A 19,503-nucleotide genomic window follows, 5' to 3' on the forward strand; every position below is an offset into this window, starting at 1 on the left:
ATGGATGGCGCTCGCGACACGACCAGCCGACGAGGTTTTCCGGGCGCCATCTTTCCCTGTTCTGTCTTGTGGCTGAGTGGACGCGTCTCGAGGTGAGAGCCGATTTTATGTTTTTTTTAATGTCATTCTAAAAAAATAAGTTGCAAGAAAATGTGTGTTTTGGGCATTTAGATGTGCACGAATTTGAAAGATCTCCGTAGCGGTGGTGAGGGTAGGTTCTAAGGCTGCGTGAGTGAAAACGGATTTCTCCAGCTGTCCGCTGTTTTTTTTAGCACGAGGATGTTTTTCCAAAATGGCGGCTAGGTACATGTTGTATCAGAGCCGGGTGGGGTATGTTGTAACATGTATGTATGTATGTATGTATGGGTATGTTGCTTTTGATCGCGAAAGCTAAGCCCTGGCTCGCGTTTGTAGGTAGCTAGTCAATGCTCGTTCCATTTCGGCACAATGTGTTGGCTTCTTTGCTCTTAACGGGCCACTTTTGCGTCTAGTCTGTTGATGTTTCGTTCGGATTGCATTGACCTAAGTTTGGTCTAATAAAGTGAAGCCTTTGAGCATACCTATACATTGTATTAACCCCATTTAATGTTGCTGTTATGTTCAAAACCAGTAGCAAGCACACTCCCTGAAACGTGAAATAGTGATACAAATTACCCCACCATGTGATACAACTCACCCAAGCCATGGGGCAAGTTGTATCAAAAACATTGTTCTATTCGGCAGACCGTAGAAGAAAAACTGGTAGAGGTAGCGGAAAAGTTACTTTGCACAAAAAAGCAGAAGAATCAAGGAAGGGGACAGTATGGAAATAATGAGTTTATCACGGATAGTTACGAGTTTATGGGTCTCGGAGTAAAAACTGATACAACCCACCCCACTCTCCCCTACCGAATATCCGACCTACCTACGGTGGCTCTGGAGCATGACACACGCGATACATTTCAATACACGCGAAAACTATTGGTGTTTGCATTTTGCATTTTTACTCGGCTAGAGATCATTGTAAATGGATGTGTGGGGACGGCTACGAAGCGGCGGTAACGAAGGATGGTTATGTAGTGTGGGGGATGGTCACCACATCAGGTTATCGTGTCACCAGCAAAACACTTGCTAGTGAGGTTTATGGTGCTTGAGGTTTATGGTGCTTCATTTTTTTTAGCTTAGCCAAACGTAAGAGACGTCGAATTTAGCACTCTCTCCAATCAGCTATTTTTTAGCTCCAAATTTTGCACAGCGATGGCACACACAGTCACAGAACAAAACGGGTACTTATATTACAGTAACTCGCCCGCAGAGGACGCATTTTCGCCAACATGTTCGCACGGATTCCGTAGTCTTTTCGCATATCTACAAGATCTAAAGGCCGCCGTCCACTGCGACGGAATTCCGTCCGGAGTCCGTCCGGAATGTCGCCGCACGCTGGCCGCATCCGGTCCGGATGCGGTCCGGATGCGGTCCGGATGCGGAGAGCTAATAAATGTTTCCTATCACTTATTACCAAATAAAATATTGCAAGTAACCAGCAGCGAATACTCTTGCCATTCTAAGGAAATAATTTTTACTTACTTCATGACGATCGAGTTCCAATTCTTCGTACAATTCACAATGTTTGCCTCCGATACGGCCCCAAACCACGTCTGTTCCGGACGTTCCGGATGCGTTTTCCGCAGAAAAGTTCAACGCGTCGGACATCACTCTTCCGTCTCCGTAGCAACCGCATCCGAAACGCATGCGGAGAGCTGACGGAAAATCAACAGCTGATTGCCGTTCGGATGCGGTCCGGACGGAGCGCACACGATTTCCGTACGGACCGGATGCGCCCATAGGGTTCTGTGTTAAATTCCGTACGGACCGCACGCGTTCCGCACAGTGGACGGCGGCCTTAAGAGCACATTATATTGGACGTCAAATCATTTCATACAGTGTTCACGTACACCATCTTTTCGCATCAATCTTTCGCCAAGTTTCTTTTCGTTAGGAAGACTCAGATCTTACAATCTTTCATCTACACGTTCTTCACATTCAAAACCAATCACTCTCCACTAATTCTGTCACAATCTTCCCAAAGTCTCTCATCTCTCACCAAAACTTCCACATCCCCTTTCTTCACAATATACCGGGTGTCCCAAAAGTAAGGTCATCATTTGTTTTGGCCACACTGCCAAAAATACGCGATGGATAGATATAAATAGGACATCATATGAAAGAGCATTTTATAAAATTTTATTCTGACATACATATGAGTCAATACATTGGCTCGTAGGCCCACATTTGCTGCTTTTCTACATGGCTACCATATCGGGCCGCGTGCATGAATAGACTACGTTTGACTTCCTCCACTATTCTGGAGCGATTCTCTGGTGAGATGCCGCCTATGTTTGCTCGAAGGGATCATCCTTTAGTTCTTCCCGGCTCGTTGGGTTGTCCTAAAAGACAATCTTTCTGTTGTGTATCCAGAGAATAAAAATATGAAGGTGTAACGTCAGGTGACCGCGGAGGCCATTCAATGGCGTTGCCCTGACTGAAAATTACGGGATCTCACATCCACTCTCGGAGACAATGCGTGATCTTCAGGACGGTGCAAGCATAGTCTTCATCCTGCTGAAACCACTGCTGGCTGATGGTGTCGGCACAGCTGCGTTGCGACGAGCGGAAGAACCAGTGGGAGGACTCTCGGCCACCTCTCTTGATTTATTGTCACCCGATTCCCGCTGTCGTCCTCAGGACCTCGAAGCACAGGTGGCTAAGTATACATGCCCTGTGCGTACATTATACCTTTTTCTGACGTTTTACCGGTTGAGGCGAAACTATGCATGAGTTCAGAGATAGGGCGAGCTGATAGGGTCTGCTTAGGGCCGAAAACTGGGCGGTATTTACCCTTTGTTTTAATGACGGACCCTCTCTAAGAGTTGAATTTCGACCTTCTCAGTTTTATGCCTACTGCTCGGTGTAGTTATGATCAAAAATGGTTTAAGCATGCAAGAAAATAATTTTATGGATGTACCTTGCACGTGTTAAAATTGGAAGTGATTCGGACTCTTACTTCTCGAGATATTTAAGTTTTAAATCATGACCTTACTTTTGGGACACCCGGTACATACTCGCCCCTCGCGCACTGAAGTCCATGGCACCTCCCTCCAGACGGCAGTCTGTTCAGCCGTCACACTTGTAGGACACCACCGTGTCCACCCGATGAACGCTGGTACTGAACGATCGCAGCTTCACCTGCTCCGAATTAGCAATGAAGCCCGGCGGACTATCGTCCCATTTGTCCGGTACCTCGGCGTCCCGGGAAGTGTGGATCAGCAGGTTGAACGAGCCTGTCGGTAAAGGGGGAATATGACGTCACTGGGGGGTAATGTGTGGGATGTATGTCGTTATGTGAGGAGTTTGGGATACAATGACGGTAAAGTCGATTGAAAAACGGAGCACAATGAAACACTGACGACTTTGAGTTGGATTTCAACCCTGTGTAATTACTATGACCCGCACCATGTTGGGGATAGACATTTTCACACCCTCGATGTTTCTTCGCGAATAGCTAAAAATATCGGCGATAAATCTTTTCTGCACATTAAAAAGTCAAACCTGGGTCATCAGAGGTCAAGTCACCAGGTTACAGCAAATGACCTTACGTCCAAAAAATACTAGCTTACCATAGCTAAACCGACTGGACGATCGCTTTGAAACTTTCAGCAATTAAAGGGAAATTATAGTTCACTTTCACGAAATTTATAGTTTTTTTGTCAATGGATTTATGTTTTATGCTCAAAATGATCAGCAAAGAAAATAAAACCTTTAAATATAGTATTTTCTATATTTTAATATAGGAAGAACTAAACAGTTTAAAAGACGGAAATGACCCCTGCAAGGCACATTCCAAGGCACCTTTTTCGGGACGAGAAATGAAATATCTTTGACTAGGGTGATCGTTGGGCCGTAAAAGCTCCTGATTTGTGCTCGTCTCAGCTCAAGCTACGCAACTGCTATTCCAGTTCAAAACCACATGTTAAAAGTGAACTATTTGACAGAATACTTACACTGGCCATACCGACAGAATACTTACACTGACCATACTTACAGAATACCTCCACTGGCCATATGACAGATTAACTCGACTGGCCATAATGACAGAATACTTCTACTGGTCATACCGACAGAATACCTACTTCCACTGGTCATACTGACAAATACTTACACTGGCCATACTGACAGAATACTTACACTGGTCATACTGACAGAATACTTACACTGGCCATACTGACAGAATATTTCCACTGGTCATACTGACGGGATACTTACACGGACAGTCGAGCAGAGGCAGAAAAGTCACTGACGCAGTGATCTGGCGAATGACGTTCTGTACTTCTTTACGAATCGCCTTCGGGTCTTTATTTCCCGTCACTTCAGAGCTGAGAGCAGGCGATAAAGGCGACATTAGCGGCGTTTGGTAGTGGAAAATGAGCGTTATTAGTACACTCTAACATAACGAGATTACACTCTGTTGCGCTTTGGTGGGCACTTCCGAATGGCGCATATTTCTGAAAGGAGCGTTGTTGCAAAAGTGAGGGTGTGTGGGGTATGGATACAAAAGTGACAAGCAGAAAGAAGTTGTTGTTTATTGGAGCTTTAGGGCGCGCCGACTACTGGGGTCATTTTGCGCCCATGACAAGCAGAAAGAAATAGCATACAAATTATCATAAATTTTCAGAGAATGTACGGTGTGTGATATGGAGCCAAGCCCGCAATAGGTGGAAGAGAATGCAAACACTGGAAATAAGCTCAAAGGTCAAAAACTTCACACCAATGAGAGAACAAGAAGGATTATGCCAAGTCAGTGTCTCTTAAAAGTAGTCTTCCTTCTAACTTTCCGCAACTACGAACGCTCCCTGTCTCTGTCTCTCGGTCTCTCTCTCTGTCTCTCTGTCTCTCTCTGTCTCTCTCTGTCTCTCTCCCTCTCTGTCTCTCTCTGTCTCTCTGTCTCTGTGTCTCTCTCTCTCTCTCTGTCTCTGTGTCTGTCTCTGTGTCTGTCTCTGTGTCTGTCTCTGTGTCTGTCTCTGTCTCTGTCTCTGTCTCTGTCTCTGTCTCTCTCTCTGCTCTCTCTCTGCTCTCTCTCTCTCTCTCTCTCTCTCTCTCTCTCTCTCTCTCTCTCTCTCTCTCTCTCTCTCTCTCTCTCTCTCTCTCTCTCTCTCTCTCTCTCTCTCTCTCTCTCTCTCTCTCTCTCTCTCTCTCTCTCTGTCCCTCTGTGTCTCTCTCTCTCTCTCTCTGTGTCTCTCTGTCTCTCTCTCTCTCTGTCTCACTCTCTCTCTCTCTCTCTCTCTCTCTCTCTCTCTCTCTCTCTCTCTCTCTGTCCCTCTGTGTCTCTCTCTCTCTCTCTCTGTGTCTCTCTGTCTCTCTCTCTCTCTGTCTCACTCTCTCTCTCTCTCTCTCTCTCTCTCTCTCTCTCTCTCTCTCTCTCTCTCTGTCTCTGTCTCTCTCTGTCTCTGTCTCTCTCTGTCTGTCTGTCTCTCTCTCTCTCTCTCTGTCTCTCTCTCTCTGTCTCTCTCTCTGTCTCTCTCTCTGTCTCTCTCTCTGTCTCTCTCTCTCTCTCTCTCTCTCTCTCTCTGTCTATCTGTCTCTCTGTCTCTCTGTCTGTCTCTCTCTCCTCACCCGTCCGCCGCCGATGCTCCCTCGTTGGCCACGATAAACTCCCAGCGCTCCAGTACCTCCTTGGTATCCACGTTAGATATGACGAGAACCAATCGCTGGACGACACGGGCTTCCAGCCACACTGGAACAGAAGGATCGTAGTCATACAAATAGTGATATATAGTGCTGTATTAGTGTATGAGAACCAGACGCTAGACGACACGGGCTTCTAGGCAGACTGTAACAGAAGGATCGTAGTCATACACATAGTGATAAATAGTGCTTGTTGTAAATAATGTAGACGACATCTAGTGGCAGGCATTGAATTAGCATTCATTCGAGTTCGTGTCGTGGGGCGGTGCGGTCGCCGGTCACGACCAAGGTCACGACAGTGTCGAGGCCAGAGTATATTGAGTGGGTCGAGGCCTTGGTGTCGAGCATTTTTTCGTCGTTGGTTTTCGTCGGTCCCTCGGGACGAGCTGAGCAATAACGCACCTACCGTTCGTCGTTATCTGTATTGGACGTCAAACCCAATACACTCTGGAAGTCGAAATTATGTGTGAAGTTGAAGTGGCGGTGGTTGTGCGCCGGTGATGGTCGCAGAAAATATAAGCACACGTGGTGAAGCAAGCTGAGCCGGTCGTTTCGTTACATTGGTGCCGAAACCCGGGAACAAGACCGGGATTGATTTACTCAGTGTGCTATTCGAGTGTGCATTTCAATTTGTTTTCATTTGTCTTGAGATATGGCAGATCTTGAGAAAGCGAAGAAGAGACGAGTAGCTGCCAAGGCCTGGGTAAGCCGAACAAAGAACAAGCTCTCTAAGGTTCTGGATGACTGTGAACAGGATGTTGATGTTACAAGGATACAGACTGTTCGCAGTGAACTTAAGAGCAGATTGGAGGAACTGGACAGCATCCAGTTGGAGTTGGAAGTTCTGTTCGAATCTGAAGATGACATGCTGGAAGATATAATCAAGGCTGGATTGTTCAGAGATGAAGTGACAGAAGCCATTGAAAGAGCTGACAAGATGGTAGCTGCTGCAGCTGCTGTCTCTGTTGGCAGACAAGGTAACGTGCCTGAAGCTGTAAGCTCAGCATCTGTGTCAGCTTTGAGCCCTCAGCTCCCGAGACTAGATCTCCCTAGCTTTGATGGGGAGGTACTTAAATGGATTCCCTTCTGGGAGAGATTCGGTGCAGCTGTTGGTGAACGAGAGTTGCCAGACGTGGTCAAGTTTGAGTACCTACAGTCATGCTTGCAAGGTGAGGCAGCAAGATGTGTTGCTGGTCTGTCGCTCACATCAGCGAACTATCAAGTAGCATGCGATTTATTGTCAAAGAGATTTGGGAAGCCTGAAGTGATAATCTTCAATCATGTTCAGCAGCTCCTAGCTATCACTGGTCCTCTGTCTTCAACATCCCAGTCCCTTCGCTCCCTCATTGACAATGTCCTGATCCATGTGCGTAGCCTGTCAGCCCTTGAGGTCACTGGTGATAAGTACGGCATTTTCTTGGTTCCTATGATCCTCAGTAAACTGAACCCTGACCTGAGGATGGAGTGGGCCCGTCTTGGCCCAGGCAAAGAAGCGGACCTCAATGCACTGATGGACTTCCTGGCAGCAGAAGTTGAGAGGAGGGAAAGGTCCGGAGCATTCACCAAGCTGCTGGGGACAACTCAGCCGGCCCGGGACGTCCGAGCAGCTGGCAGGAGCCAGCCTCACAAGGATGTTCGACCGGCTGGGAGGAACCAGCCTCTCAGGGACTGTGTGAGACAGGCGCGGACTCCATCTGGAGCCGCTCTGACTGCATCATCAGGGGTATGTATATTTTGTGGAAAGGCACACAGGTCAGTGGAGTGTCATGAGCTCCTCAAGCTCTCAGTTTCGCAGAGACATGACTTGATTAAGCAGTCTGGGGCATGTTTTCGCTGCTTGTCCGATTCACACCGGGCGAGGGAGTGCCAGTCAAAGTGTGAGCTGTGTGGCGGTGGCCACCACAAGCTATGTTGTTTTTCGAAGGGGAAGACTAGTCAGGGGAGGGTAGCAGAGCCCCCTGGTGTGTCAAGCTCTACTAGTCCTAAGGTTTCAGAGACTCGTGTGTCTCTGTCGTGTAACAGTGGTGAGGATCAATGTGTTGTGCTCCCCACTGCTCGAGTGTTGGTACATGGAGCGCATGGCTCAGTCCTAGCGACTTTGTTGTTCGACACAGGGTCAGACAGAACTTATGTGTCGGAAGAGTTGGTGAAAAAAGTGGGCGCTACATGGCTCGGCTCTGAGTCTGTCTCGTATGCAGCCTTTGGTGGGGGAAAATCCACTTGTGAGAGGGCTGTGAGGGGGCTCCGTGTGAGTGGAGCCAACTTGTCCAAACCTGTGGAGTGTTTGTTGACTGCTGTGGAAGTACCAGTGATCTGTTCCCCCCTGCAGCGACCCAGAGTCCCTCGGACAGCCCTCGCCTCTTTCGTAGGGGTTGAGTTGGCTGACAGCTATAGTGAGAACCGCGAGATGTCTGTGGATATATTGGTCGGTCTTGACGTGTACTGGAGTCTTGTACAGCAGGGCTTCATTCGATGTTCAGAAGGGTCACTAGTAGCCCAGGAGACCTCACTGGGTTGGATCGTGTCTGGCGTGACCTCCTCTGGACTCTGTGCTGCAGGCAGTACATCGTGCCAGTTGCTGACTCTTGGTGATCTGCACGAGGACGCCGTCCGTAACCTATGGAGTCTGGAAGGCGTCGGCATCCGTTCTGATGAGGAGCCGGCCAGTTCGAAGGTGTTGGAGGATTTCGAGTCCTCAGTCAGCTTCAGCGATGGCAGGTATGAGGTCGCACTGCCTTGGAAGCAGGGTGACCATGCCCCTGAGCTTCAGAGTAACCTTCCGGTCGCGAGGTGCCGCCTCAGGAGTTTGACTCGAAAACTTGATAGAGATCCCGACCTTCGCTCTAAATATGATGCTGTGCTGAGTGAATTGGAGGAGTCGGGGATGATCGAGGAGGTCCCGAGTGAGGAGATTGTGGTCTCTCACCCCACATTCTATCTCCCTCACCATCCGGTGGTGAAGGAGAGCAGTGAAACCACGAAGGTCCGCCCCGTGTTTGACGCTTCCGTGTGTGGTCCGAACGGTGTCAGTCTAAATGACTGCTTGGAGGTGGGTCCCTGTTTGATGCCTAACCTGGTCGATGTCCTACTAAGGTTTCGGCGCTGGCGTTATGCCGTGACAGCGGATATCGTCAAAGCCTTTCTCCAGATTGGACTTCGGAGAGAAGATCGAGACGTGCATCGCTTCATCTGGCTCTGCGGCGGCAGAGAACGGGTGATGAGAGTGACCAGGGTCAGCTTCGGGACGTGCAGCAGTCCCTTTCTTCTGAACGCGACCCTCCGTCATCACCTCGCCAGGTATGACGCGTCACGTGCGGTGACCGAGATGCAGTCTAACTTCTATGTCGATGACTTTCTGTCAGGGGCGGACTCTGAGGAGGAAGCCCGTAGTCTCCTTTCGGAGGCTCAGTCTGTCGTGGCTGATGCTGGCATGTGTCTGGCCAAATGCAGGTCAAACAGCACTCTGCTGTTCGACAATGCTGTGTCTGGTGGGGAAGGCCAGAGCATCAAAGTGCTGGGGCTAAGTTGGATTCCGAAGGAGGACGTGTTCATGTTCGAAGGTGTTTCGATTCCTGACGATGTCGTGCCGACCAAACGTTTAGTATTGAGCTTTATGGCCAGACTTTTCGACCCTCTGGGGTTTCTAACTCCATTCACCATGGTGGCTAAGTGCCTATTCCAAACATTGTGGCAGCAGGGGCTGCAGTGGGATGAGCTGTTGCCCGCTGAAAGTCACTCAGTTTTCACCAGATGGTTAGATGGTCTGGAGACGCTAAAGCAGTTCAAAGTCCCTCGCTCCTACTCAGTCGAGGGCTGGAGTGGCGCAGAGGCGGGAGCGGAGCTACATGCTTTCGGCGACGCCTCCCCGAGTGGGTACGGGGCTACAGTGTACCTCCGTTCCCCGCTGTCAGATGGCTCGCACAGTGTCACACTGGTGATGGCAAAGGGCAGAGTGGCGCCGGTGAAGACAGTGAGTCTGCCGAGATTAGAGCTGTTAGGCAGCCTTCTCGCCGCTCGACTGGTGACTCATGTCCGCCGCGCTCTGTGTCTGCCAGACAGCACAGTTTGTAAGTGCTGGACTGATTCCATGGTCGCCCTTGGGTGGATACGAGGTGATCCCCAAAGATGGAAGCAGTTCGTGCGTAACCGAGTGATCGAGATTCACAGTTTGACCAGCCCTGCTGACTGGGAGTTCGTGCCAGGGGAGGACAATCCGTCAGACCTGACGACTCGAGGCGTATCGGCGGAGCAGCTGCTAGCGTCTGATGTGTGGCTGGTGGGGCCTGCCTGGCTGTCGGAGACCGCGGGTCGCCCCCCACGACAGATCGAGTCGAAGGTGAGCGAGACTCCGGTCGACGAGGCCGTTCTGGTATCGGCTCCGGGTCCGGCCGAGTCTCCTCGGGAGACAGCGGCGTGTGACAGCGCCGGCGGCGCGGGAGGCGCGCGCTGTGTCGGCGAGGCGCTGCTGCCCTCGGGTGAATCTTCGCCGGACAGAGATCTCGTTTCATCTGATTTTGTCAGGGGAGAAATGTTGAAAGAGTCTGAGGAAATCAGCAATGTTAGTTTGTTTGTGACTCAACCTGAGCGCGTCTTTCCGGTAGAGCGCTGGGGAAAGTTTTCAAAGGCGGTGCGAGTCGTAGCATGGGTGCGTCGCTTCATTGAAAACTGTCGCTGCCCTCAGCAGAGGTCCAGGCGTCATGAGTTGTCCTCCATCGAGTTGGCTGAGGCCAAGCGCGAGCTGCTGCGTCAGGAGCAGCGGAGCGAGTTTCACGAGGAGTGGACCGCTCTGGAGAAGGGTAAGAAAGTCTCAAAGGGCTCCAGCATTTTCCGATTGGGCCCCTTCGTGGGTGACGATGGTCTGCTGAGAATGGGCAGTAGGCTACAAATGTCTGACCTACAGTACGAGGAGAAGTACCCAGTGTTGTTACCCAGAGGCCACTTGTCCGAGCTTTTGGTCAGAGAACAACACCTCCTACTGAGTCATGCTGGTGTGAACACGATGGTAGCCACGCTCAGAGGGGCCTATTTTATATTGGGTCTGCGCTGCCTCGCAAAACGTGTGAAACGTGGCTGTGTGTCGTGCCAGCGGCACGACTCGCAGCCGTGCAATGAGGAGGCGGCTCCCTTGCCGGACTGCAGAGTGACCGAGTCGCCGCCATTCACAGTTACTGGGGTGGATTTCGCTGGGCCGATTTTCAGTGTCGATTTCCCGCGCAAAAAGTTTTATGTGTGTTTGTTTACGTGTGCCGTCACACGCGCGGTACACCTTGAAATGACTGAGGCTTTGTCATTGGTAGAGTTTATGATGGCGCTGAGACGATTCTCGGCGAGGCGCGGTGTTCCCAGAGTCGTTTACTCGGACAACGCGCCGACTTTCAAGGGGGCTGACGCACAGCTGCAGCGTTTCTTTGGACACCTGGCTCCGGAGTGGAGATTTATCACACCTCACTCGCCGTGGTGGGGCGGGTGGTGGGAACGCCTCGTGCGATCCGTGAAGTCGGGACTCCGTAAGACACTTGGGACACGGTGTCTCTCACGGACAGAGCTTGAAACAGTCCTTTTCGAGATAGAGTGCTGCATAAACTCTCGCCCTCTAACCTTCGTCGGTGACGGGCTCGAAGCAGCACCACCCCTGACGCCCTCTCACTTCCTGACTGGCAGAGGGACGGGTTTTCCCGCACGGGTCTTGGAAGACCCGGGTTCTGTGAACCCCAGAGAGCTATCAGAGAGAGCTCGTGTGCGAGAGAAGCGGCTCAACAAGTTCTGGTCGGTCTGGTCGTCAGAATATCTCCGCTCACTGCCGCCAGTTGTCGGTAAGTTCCGGACTCGGGGCAGGTTAGCAGTCGGAGCGCTTGTCCTGCTTCGGGAAGACAAGGTGCCCAGGATGAGGTGGGTTCACGGAGTAGTGACGAAGCTTCACATGGGGAGGGACGGGCGAGTGAGATCAGTCGAGGTGCGGACCTCCTCAGGGCTGAAAACTCGTCCTATCCAACGCCTGCACGAGTTGGAGGTGCAGTGATACTGGCAGCAGGGCGGGACCGATCACTGTCTTCAGCATTTACTAAATGCGGTGGTGACGTATATGTGTCCATTCTGTGTTTGGTCCGGTGTCGCCTGTGACTGTGGTGGTTCCTTTGTTTATCGGGCTTGGAGTAAAGTCCGTGTGTGTAGAACCAAATTTGGTTTGCTTGAGATTAGTACTCGTTCGGGTCAAATGTAGCGCCCACAGGCTTAGCAGGTACTCTAGTTGGACTTGCGTATTGTGTTAAGTTGTCTGCCTCGCCTGCGAGAACTCGTGCTGAATGGCACTTAAGACGTGTTTCGTTGAAGGTTAGCGTTTGAGATACATTGTCGCTCTTGGAGGTAGAGTGTCACTAGCGTATAATTTCACGTATTAGCCGCCTGTAGCCGGGTTACTTGGCGTTTAGACCTGAACCGTCTGTGTACCTATCATGTTAGTTAGTTCGCGGTCGATATCCATATGTTGTAGTGTACGTTAACACAACCTTATAGCGGCAGTGACCTTGTGTTTGAAGTTCTGTTGACTTCAAAGGCTGGGAGGATGTTGTAAATAATGTAGACGACATCTAGTGGCAGGCATTGAATTAGCATTCATTCGAGTTCGTGTCGTGGGGCGGTGCGGTCGCCGGTCACGACCAAGGTCACGACAGTGTCGAGGCCAGAGTATATTGAGTGGGTCGAGGCCTTGGTGTCGAGCATTTTTTCGTCGTTGGTTTTCGTCGGTCCCTCGGGACGAGCTGAGCAATAACGCACCTACCGTTCGTCGTTATCTGTATTGGACGTCAAACCCAATACACTCTGGAAGTCGAAATTATGTGTGAAGTTGAAGTGGCGGTGGTTGTGCGCCGGTGATGGTCGCAGAAAATATAAGCACACGTGGTGAAGCAAGCTGAGCCGGTCGTTTCGTTACAGTGCTGTATTAGTGTATGAGAACCAGACGCTAGACGACACAGGCCATACTGGCCGCCACACTGGAATGGAAGGGGAAAGCCGTGCTGGTCATACACATAGTGATATATAGTGTTGTATTAGTGTATGGGAACCAGCCGCTAGACGACACGGGCTTCTAGGCAGACTGTAACAGAGCGGGAACAACGTACTGGTCATACACATAGTGATATATAGTGATGTTATAGTGATGCTGGACGACTCTGGCCTCGAGCCCAACTGGAGGAGAGTGGAAACATACCGTACCGGTTACACACAGTGGTATATATGTCTGTTATTACGGAGCGAGCGAAGCGAGCGGAGTCTTACGTAGAATAACGGAAATTTCTGAGTATGAGCGGCCGGCCGGCCGGCCGTGGTCACGATTCTACGACGCTTATATCTCAGCAACCACTTGACCGATTTACATGCGGTAATTTTTGTAGGGTAGCTTCATTCCTTCTACCAAGTATTGGACTATTCCCGATGCATGTGGGTGACCCCTTATGCACGTGCCACGTGCAAAACGAAGAGGTGTCACTTTTGTAATTGTTGCAATATCTCGGTAACTACTTGGCCGATTGCGCTGAAAGTTGGCATGTAGGTAGGCACCCACTAGGCACTGCATATCCATGTGCCAGAGTTGGGGTGCTGCTGCACGTGCGCACGTGCAGGAGTCGATTCCAGATCTCGAGAACGGCTGGACCGATGGCGCTCAAATTTGGTACACGGTTAGGGACCGGTTAGTAGGGTGCCGTGCGCAAGTCAGTTGGGACCCATTTTGCACGTGCGCACGTGCAGGGTGCCTCTTCCAGATCTCGAGAACGGCTGGGCCGATTGTGCTCAAATTTGGCACATCGCTAGAGACCGGTTAGTAGGGTGCCGTGCACAAGTCAGCTGGAGGTACTCCCTCGAAATTTCGCACGTGCAAGGCTCACCCTCTCGCTCGCTCCGTTAGTCGCCCCAAAAGGCGTTATACTGGTATGATGTATTATTTTAGTGAGCGGTGTTTTATGGTGTTAGTCTTAAACTCCTAGTTAAAAAACCAAAAGTCCCTCAAAAGTTATAAGACCAAAGAGGGTCCTAGTTATTAGACCCTCAGTGTTCTAAAATTGGATTTTGGTTGGGTGTGGCGATGAAGAAAGAAAATTCCTAGGATGAGAAAAAAGGAAGTAAATACCAAAAGTATTCTCGTAGAAGGGTGTAACGCCCTTTTACACCATTTGATGAAGCAGGATTTCATGTCAGGGTTTTGACAAGAACTGAAAGAAAAGTATGTGGATGCATCGACTGCCAAGTCATATGTAACCTGGCTGTTTGAATGCATGAAGTATTTTCCAAAGATGACATAGTGTCACTTTTTCTGATTTTTGGTATGAAAATATTATCTCCATTAGGTGTGATTTTCCACCCAAAATTCTGAAAAACGGAACACTGACTGGACGGATCCGCAAAATTCAAACGGCGTTCGAAAGGCCTGTCAAATTTGTCGAAGGAAACCAAACTTCATTGACCTCGGGGTCACCGATGACGTCACAGGTCAGGTCAAAGATGGAATGTTTCACCGTTCACGGGTCTTCTAGGGAATGCGCTATAACACCGAGGAAAACGCATTTTGTCGAGAATCAGCGATAGGGCGTCAGGTGCCTAGTATCTATGTTGCTATAAGAGGTCACTGACAATACCAGGTCAGGTCACAGGTCAGGTCACCAAGGGTCACAGGTAAGGTCACATGAACCCAACTTTAATAAGGTTGTGTGATGCATGTTTTATGGCCAATTTTTCATTTCCAACTCAATGGTGTTGGTTATAAGACTATCAGGTACGGCTTAGGTCACTTTCTGGTGAAGGTCAGGTCAAGGTCAGGTCAAGGTCAGTGTCGGACGGCTGATTAGACCGCCCTCGGAGACGTGTCCGGCGCAGCTCTCAGCAAAGACGGCGGCGGAGAAGTGAGTGGTGTATTCACAGAAACATAGGATTTTATGGGGTGTCGGGGCGCCGTCACGTGACCGGGTGGCCGACGGCCAAGAGCCGACGGTCCCGTGTTGCCGGGCGCCCCAGACACCCAGACGGAAGACAGAAGTGAGCCAGACGGTGAAAAAGAGAGTCTAGACAAGATAGGGAATTGGGGCCTCCATCGGGGAGTGGGAGGCCATGATTTCCTTCTCCACATCAGGCCAAAAAAGGTCAAATTTTAAAGCTGATAGTTTTGCATAAAATGGATATGGATTCGATGCAGCTCGTCACGGGGAGTCTAATGGTGGTCTTTGTTTTGTGCTACGGGGTCTAGAATTGCTAAAAATTGAGTTTGAAAATTTGACGTCATCAGTTTTGAACAGTTTTTTCGCTATAACTTCGCCAAAAAAAAAGAGGTATCAATCTCAAATTTGGTATGTGGATGGAAGGCGGTAAGGACTATCACTCACATTAGGGTGGTCCTTATTTCCATACAAAATTTTAATTTGTATTTTTTCGCGCTTGCGCCCCCTCAAATGATGCCATTCGTCTAGAAACGTGGAAAAAGAGCAAAAAGAGCGAAATCGGCGGATGCTTTTTGGTGGCTCAATGCATATTAACCCTCGTATGTTTAGGGAGTCGGATGGACCCCATGGGTTTTCGCGAATAACTCACGGAAAAAAAACGGCCGATCGCGACAAAACTTTCAGTTTCCTCGAGTTGATCAATTTCAAACCTACTCTGAAAATTTCATGACCCTGACCCAAATGACCTTTGACCTGTGACCTATTTCTCGAGACCATGTTTGGCCAGAGTCGCGATTCAGCGTGTCAGCTCTCATTATCCACGCGTTTCTAGTCTTTTTGCGATTATAAACGCCCAAACATGTGAAATGATGTTCGTCCCATGCATTAAGGTGGGTGTCAAGGTCACCTGAAGGTCAGGTCAGGTCATTGACCTATGATGACCTCGTGTCTCTTTTCCGAGTTATACATGTTTCTAGGGCAGTTTTTCGGGCTGATTTCGAATTTAGCATCCATTTGAACATTTACGAAGTTGTTTTAGTTCCTTTGTAACGTGTTACGACGCCATCAGTGGTAGTTGAGACCTACTATGGGTAACCGGCAGGACGCCTAATGGTTGACCTGACCTGACCTGGTCTAAATGCATGAAGACATCATATGTGATCAAAACTAGCATGAAATTCGTGATCAGCACCCCCAAAAACATAACAGCTTCACTATACGAAGCTCTTGCAGGTCCCGATTTTCCTGACCACTGGGTCATTGACCTGACCTGGAAGGTCAACCAATGACCTAGGACCTTAAATTGGATATCATCGGCTTCCTCTCGTCACGGGCAACACGCTCGTTTTTTTCCGCAAAGCTCTAGCGCGATCTGGAGCCAAACGGCTCAGGGGTCCAACCGACCCCCCCCCCCCCACACACACACACGTTAGACGTTAGCGGAAAGTTGCGGCGTGATGACCGTGGTTCGACCACGCTTTCGGGATGATAGAGTGGCTGTACCCATGCTGGGGCCAGGTCTCACGGCTCCGCGAAGTGGGGACGATTCGGAGCTACTCAAGGTTATGCTTTCCAGCTCCACTTGGTCGGCTGCCGCCCGCGCCTCCTCCGACGCCTTGCTCCTCCTCCTCTCTTCGGCGTTATCCCTCCTCCTCTTCCTCTTTTCTTGGGAATGGAGCGCCATGCCTGCCTCTGTCATTCTATCCCGTCTCCCTGGCTCACGTTGGGCGAGAAGGAAGGCGCGATCTTCCGGGATGGTTATCAAGGACATTGCGTCACCCTGGGCGATATCAAAGATGTTTTCCAGACGTTTCTTGAATGCGTCCTCGTTGCTTGTTTGGGTGGCGGAAGTCCTGTTCTCGTTCTTTTTTAGGCGTTTCCACTCGTCGAAGAGAGTTTCCACCTTCTTGAACGCTCTCCCCTCGTGCTGGGTGGGAATCCTAGCCCTTGCCCAGAACTCCTCTACCTTCTCTAACGTCCGGTTGGCCGCTTCCCGGACCGTTTCCTAGAGGATTCGGTGGCGGTGGAAGAAGTAGGTGAGAGATTGGCCGCGGGATGGGAGCTTGCATAGGCGGCGGAACGGGGAGGGCACCGGGGCACCGTGGCCCCCTTTGATTTCGACATTTTAACATTAGCCTTATGGGCGTTGCATGGAAAGAATGGGACCAAAAGTCGGCAGTGCCCCCCCCCCCCCCTAATTGAAGGTGTTCCGCCGCTACTGGGAACTTGGAGCCAAGGAGGTCATCACTGGGGGACACCATGTACCCAGAAGTTTGCGTCGTAGACAATCGTTAGACCTCAGGAAGAGGGAACGAACATTGATCGACGAAACGGACATTGAGCGAACATTGACGAACGAACGAGCGTTGAGCTACCAGTAAATAATGAAGTAGGGATCTGAAATTTTGACAGACATGTTTTTTCGTTAAACGGCACCGATTGAAGGGGCGCAAGGTATCCAAATACGATTTTCGAAAATAAGGACCACCCTACTATCACATACATTCCGGTTTTTGCGAAATTCAAAAAACTTTTTGGATTTTTCGACTGTTATATCCGAAAATCTATTTTTTATTTTTGGGGGTCAAAATCCAAAAATTTCAAAAATCCGAGAAAGCAGTTTTGTAGCGCTGTCAATTCTACAGCTTTTATGTCCTTATCATTTTTCTGTATTTGCAAAGCTATAGGCCTGACAGCTCTTCCCGCGGAACCCCCTTTTTTTTGGTCGAAAATGGCAGAACATGACGTCACTCTGACGTCACTTCCGGCCAACCTATCATAGCCTTTGGAAAAATTTTGGTGACAATGTTTAAAATTGATGTCCGGGAGGGTACTGAAAGTTTGGTGACGATCGGCGCAGCGGTTCTGGAGATATATCGAAAAGTCTGGAGGGGGGGGGGGGGGGTGGCAAAAAATAGCCCGTCACTGGGTACCTTTGATCTGTTCCATGATGTTGCTGAGATAGCCGTTGACCTCCTTGTCTTGTGACAGCCACAGGGTGAGGTCGTATTTCTGTGCGGGCCGGAACGACTCGGCAGGATAGATGCCGCGCTGGTAGAGTATGGAGTTGATGCCGAAATCTGTAGAACAGAGTCAGAGTCAGAGTCAGAATCAGCGTCAGAGACAGTCAGCTTCAGAGCCATCAGCGCCACAGTCAGAGTCAGGGACAGAGTCACAGTCAGAGTCAGAGACAGAGTCTGAGTCAGTCAGCGTCAGCGTCAGTCATAGTCTAAGTTAGCTTTACTAAAGTCTGTCAAGCAGAAAATGTAACTGTATACGATTGTAATTCGTAAAAAGGGGAAAATGTGACGCTAAAAGCTGGTATTTGACGTTAGACTCAACCATCGGCAGAAACGGTAAATACCGTCGCGGTGGAAGGAACACGTCACGGAATCTCACTGAAAACAACAAAACAAACAACTGTACCTACCAAACACAGCATTAAGACTTGAGAGAAACAGCGAAAAATCACAAAGCCAGCCCAGCCAGAAACTGCATAACACCCAGGATACACTGGAAGAACTCACTGAAAAATTCGGCGACGATTTCTGCCGAGCCCTTCAGTGTGATGGCATTCTTGTTAACCTGCTGGGTAGCCGTCTTCCCCATGATGAAAGATCACTTGGCTCGCCCGTCACCTGTGAATGATAGCCAGGTTTGTGTTGTAGTCGGATTTTTAAGCCTGTCAGATCGATAGTCCAAAAATAAATAACGCACGAGATAAGCAAAAGAAATAAAAAGGATGTTAAAATGGTCAGAAGGCCCTGAAACCATAGATTGGTCAGAATAATAACCTCTCAAACAGTTCCACGTGCATTTCAAAGCCAGACACGGCCTGCCTCACTCAACTGACTTCAACTGGCTGCGGCTGCTCCCACCAACCGCAGACCATCCCCGCCAGAAGCACCAAATATCGAACGCCGGAGGGACTCGAACGCGGACCTCCAAGAGTCTGGTGCCACCGTCAAGTGAACGCAGCATCGCAGCAATCACAGGTAAGCCGGACACCTGGAGATACAGCTCAGGCTGGCAGGGCTGGACTAACCGCCTTGTTTTGTTCTCCGTCTTGCGAAATGCACTGTACCATGGACACATTTAAAGTAGCATTGACTTTGTCTTTCTCCTGCATCAATTATGTACAACATAACTACTCTTGTTTTGCATCTTGAACCATGCCTGTTTTCACGCAAACATATGTGCAGGCGCTCCACTCCGGTAGTAGCAACTGCTGGTGCGCCTTGTGTCTGCGGGTTCCTACTGTATCCCTGCCTACTCCTTCCTGTTTGCAGACGTGAGATTGGGAACCCCACCAGGTGAGTGAACCAGGTGAGTGAAAATAGTCGGATCTGAACAAAAATAGCAGAGATCACTGTCAGCACTATTCTCATCATGAATCTGCCAGGCATTTGATGCGCATTTGCTTCAATTAGGGTGTAATCTGCTTTTGTATGGGGCCGTACCCAAATCTGCTATATTTGGGTACGATGTCATCACATGCGTACCCATTTTTGGCAGATTTGTCAAAAAGAGCAGACTGCTAAAAATAGCAGATTTTGCCATAGTTTCCCCGACTGGATAGGATCCGTGGTATCACATGAAGAAATTGAGCTTTAATTGCATTGCAACTGATCAAAATAAACAAGCTCACGGTTTTTCTGTCAGGGGCCTTGATGATAGGAAATTCCTGCCGCTTACCACGGTATACCACTTACTATAGGATCCAAAATCCAAACGGAAATAGGATCGGCCACCGGCTTCTCAGTCCAAGGCGCTTGCTTCCCACAAGATACCTAACGCTTCCCACGAATTTGAACTTTACCGCCTCTGAAGAAGAAATGCTCGCGCAAAGCTC

At 49.7% G+C, this 19,503-nt stretch overlaps 1 protein-coding gene across 1 annotated transcript; it reads right to left on the bottom strand.

Moving 5' to 3' along the window:
* Nucleotides 1-1,885: 1,885 nt before the first annotated feature.
* LOC122371968 (mitotic spindle assembly checkpoint protein MAD2A-like) lies at nt 1,886-19,488 on the bottom strand. The gene is made up of 7 exons (XM_043348772.1): nt 19,364-19,488; nt 18,179-18,289; nt 17,585-17,731; nt 5,650-5,770; nt 4,303-4,412; nt 3,098-3,320; nt 1,886-2,117 (listed from the first exon to the last, which is right to left on the bottom strand). Exons 2-6 carry the CDS (start codon nt 18,258-18,260, stop codon nt 3,154-3,156), a joined length of 627 nt encoding a protein of 208 aa, XP_043204707.1. The 5' UTR covers nt 18,261-18,289; nt 19,364-19,488; the 3' UTR covers nt 1,886-2,117; nt 3,098-3,153.
* Nucleotides 19,489-19,503: the final 15 nt, after the last annotated feature.

This window comes from Amphibalanus amphitrite, unplaced genomic scaffold (assembly GCF_019059575.1).
Source record: "Amphibalanus amphitrite isolate SeventyFive unplaced genomic scaffold, NRLGWU_Aamphi_draft 001301F_arrow, whole genome shotgun sequence".
NCBI lineage: Eukaryota > Metazoa > Arthropoda > Thecostraca > Balanomorpha > Balanidae > Amphibalanus > Amphibalanus amphitrite.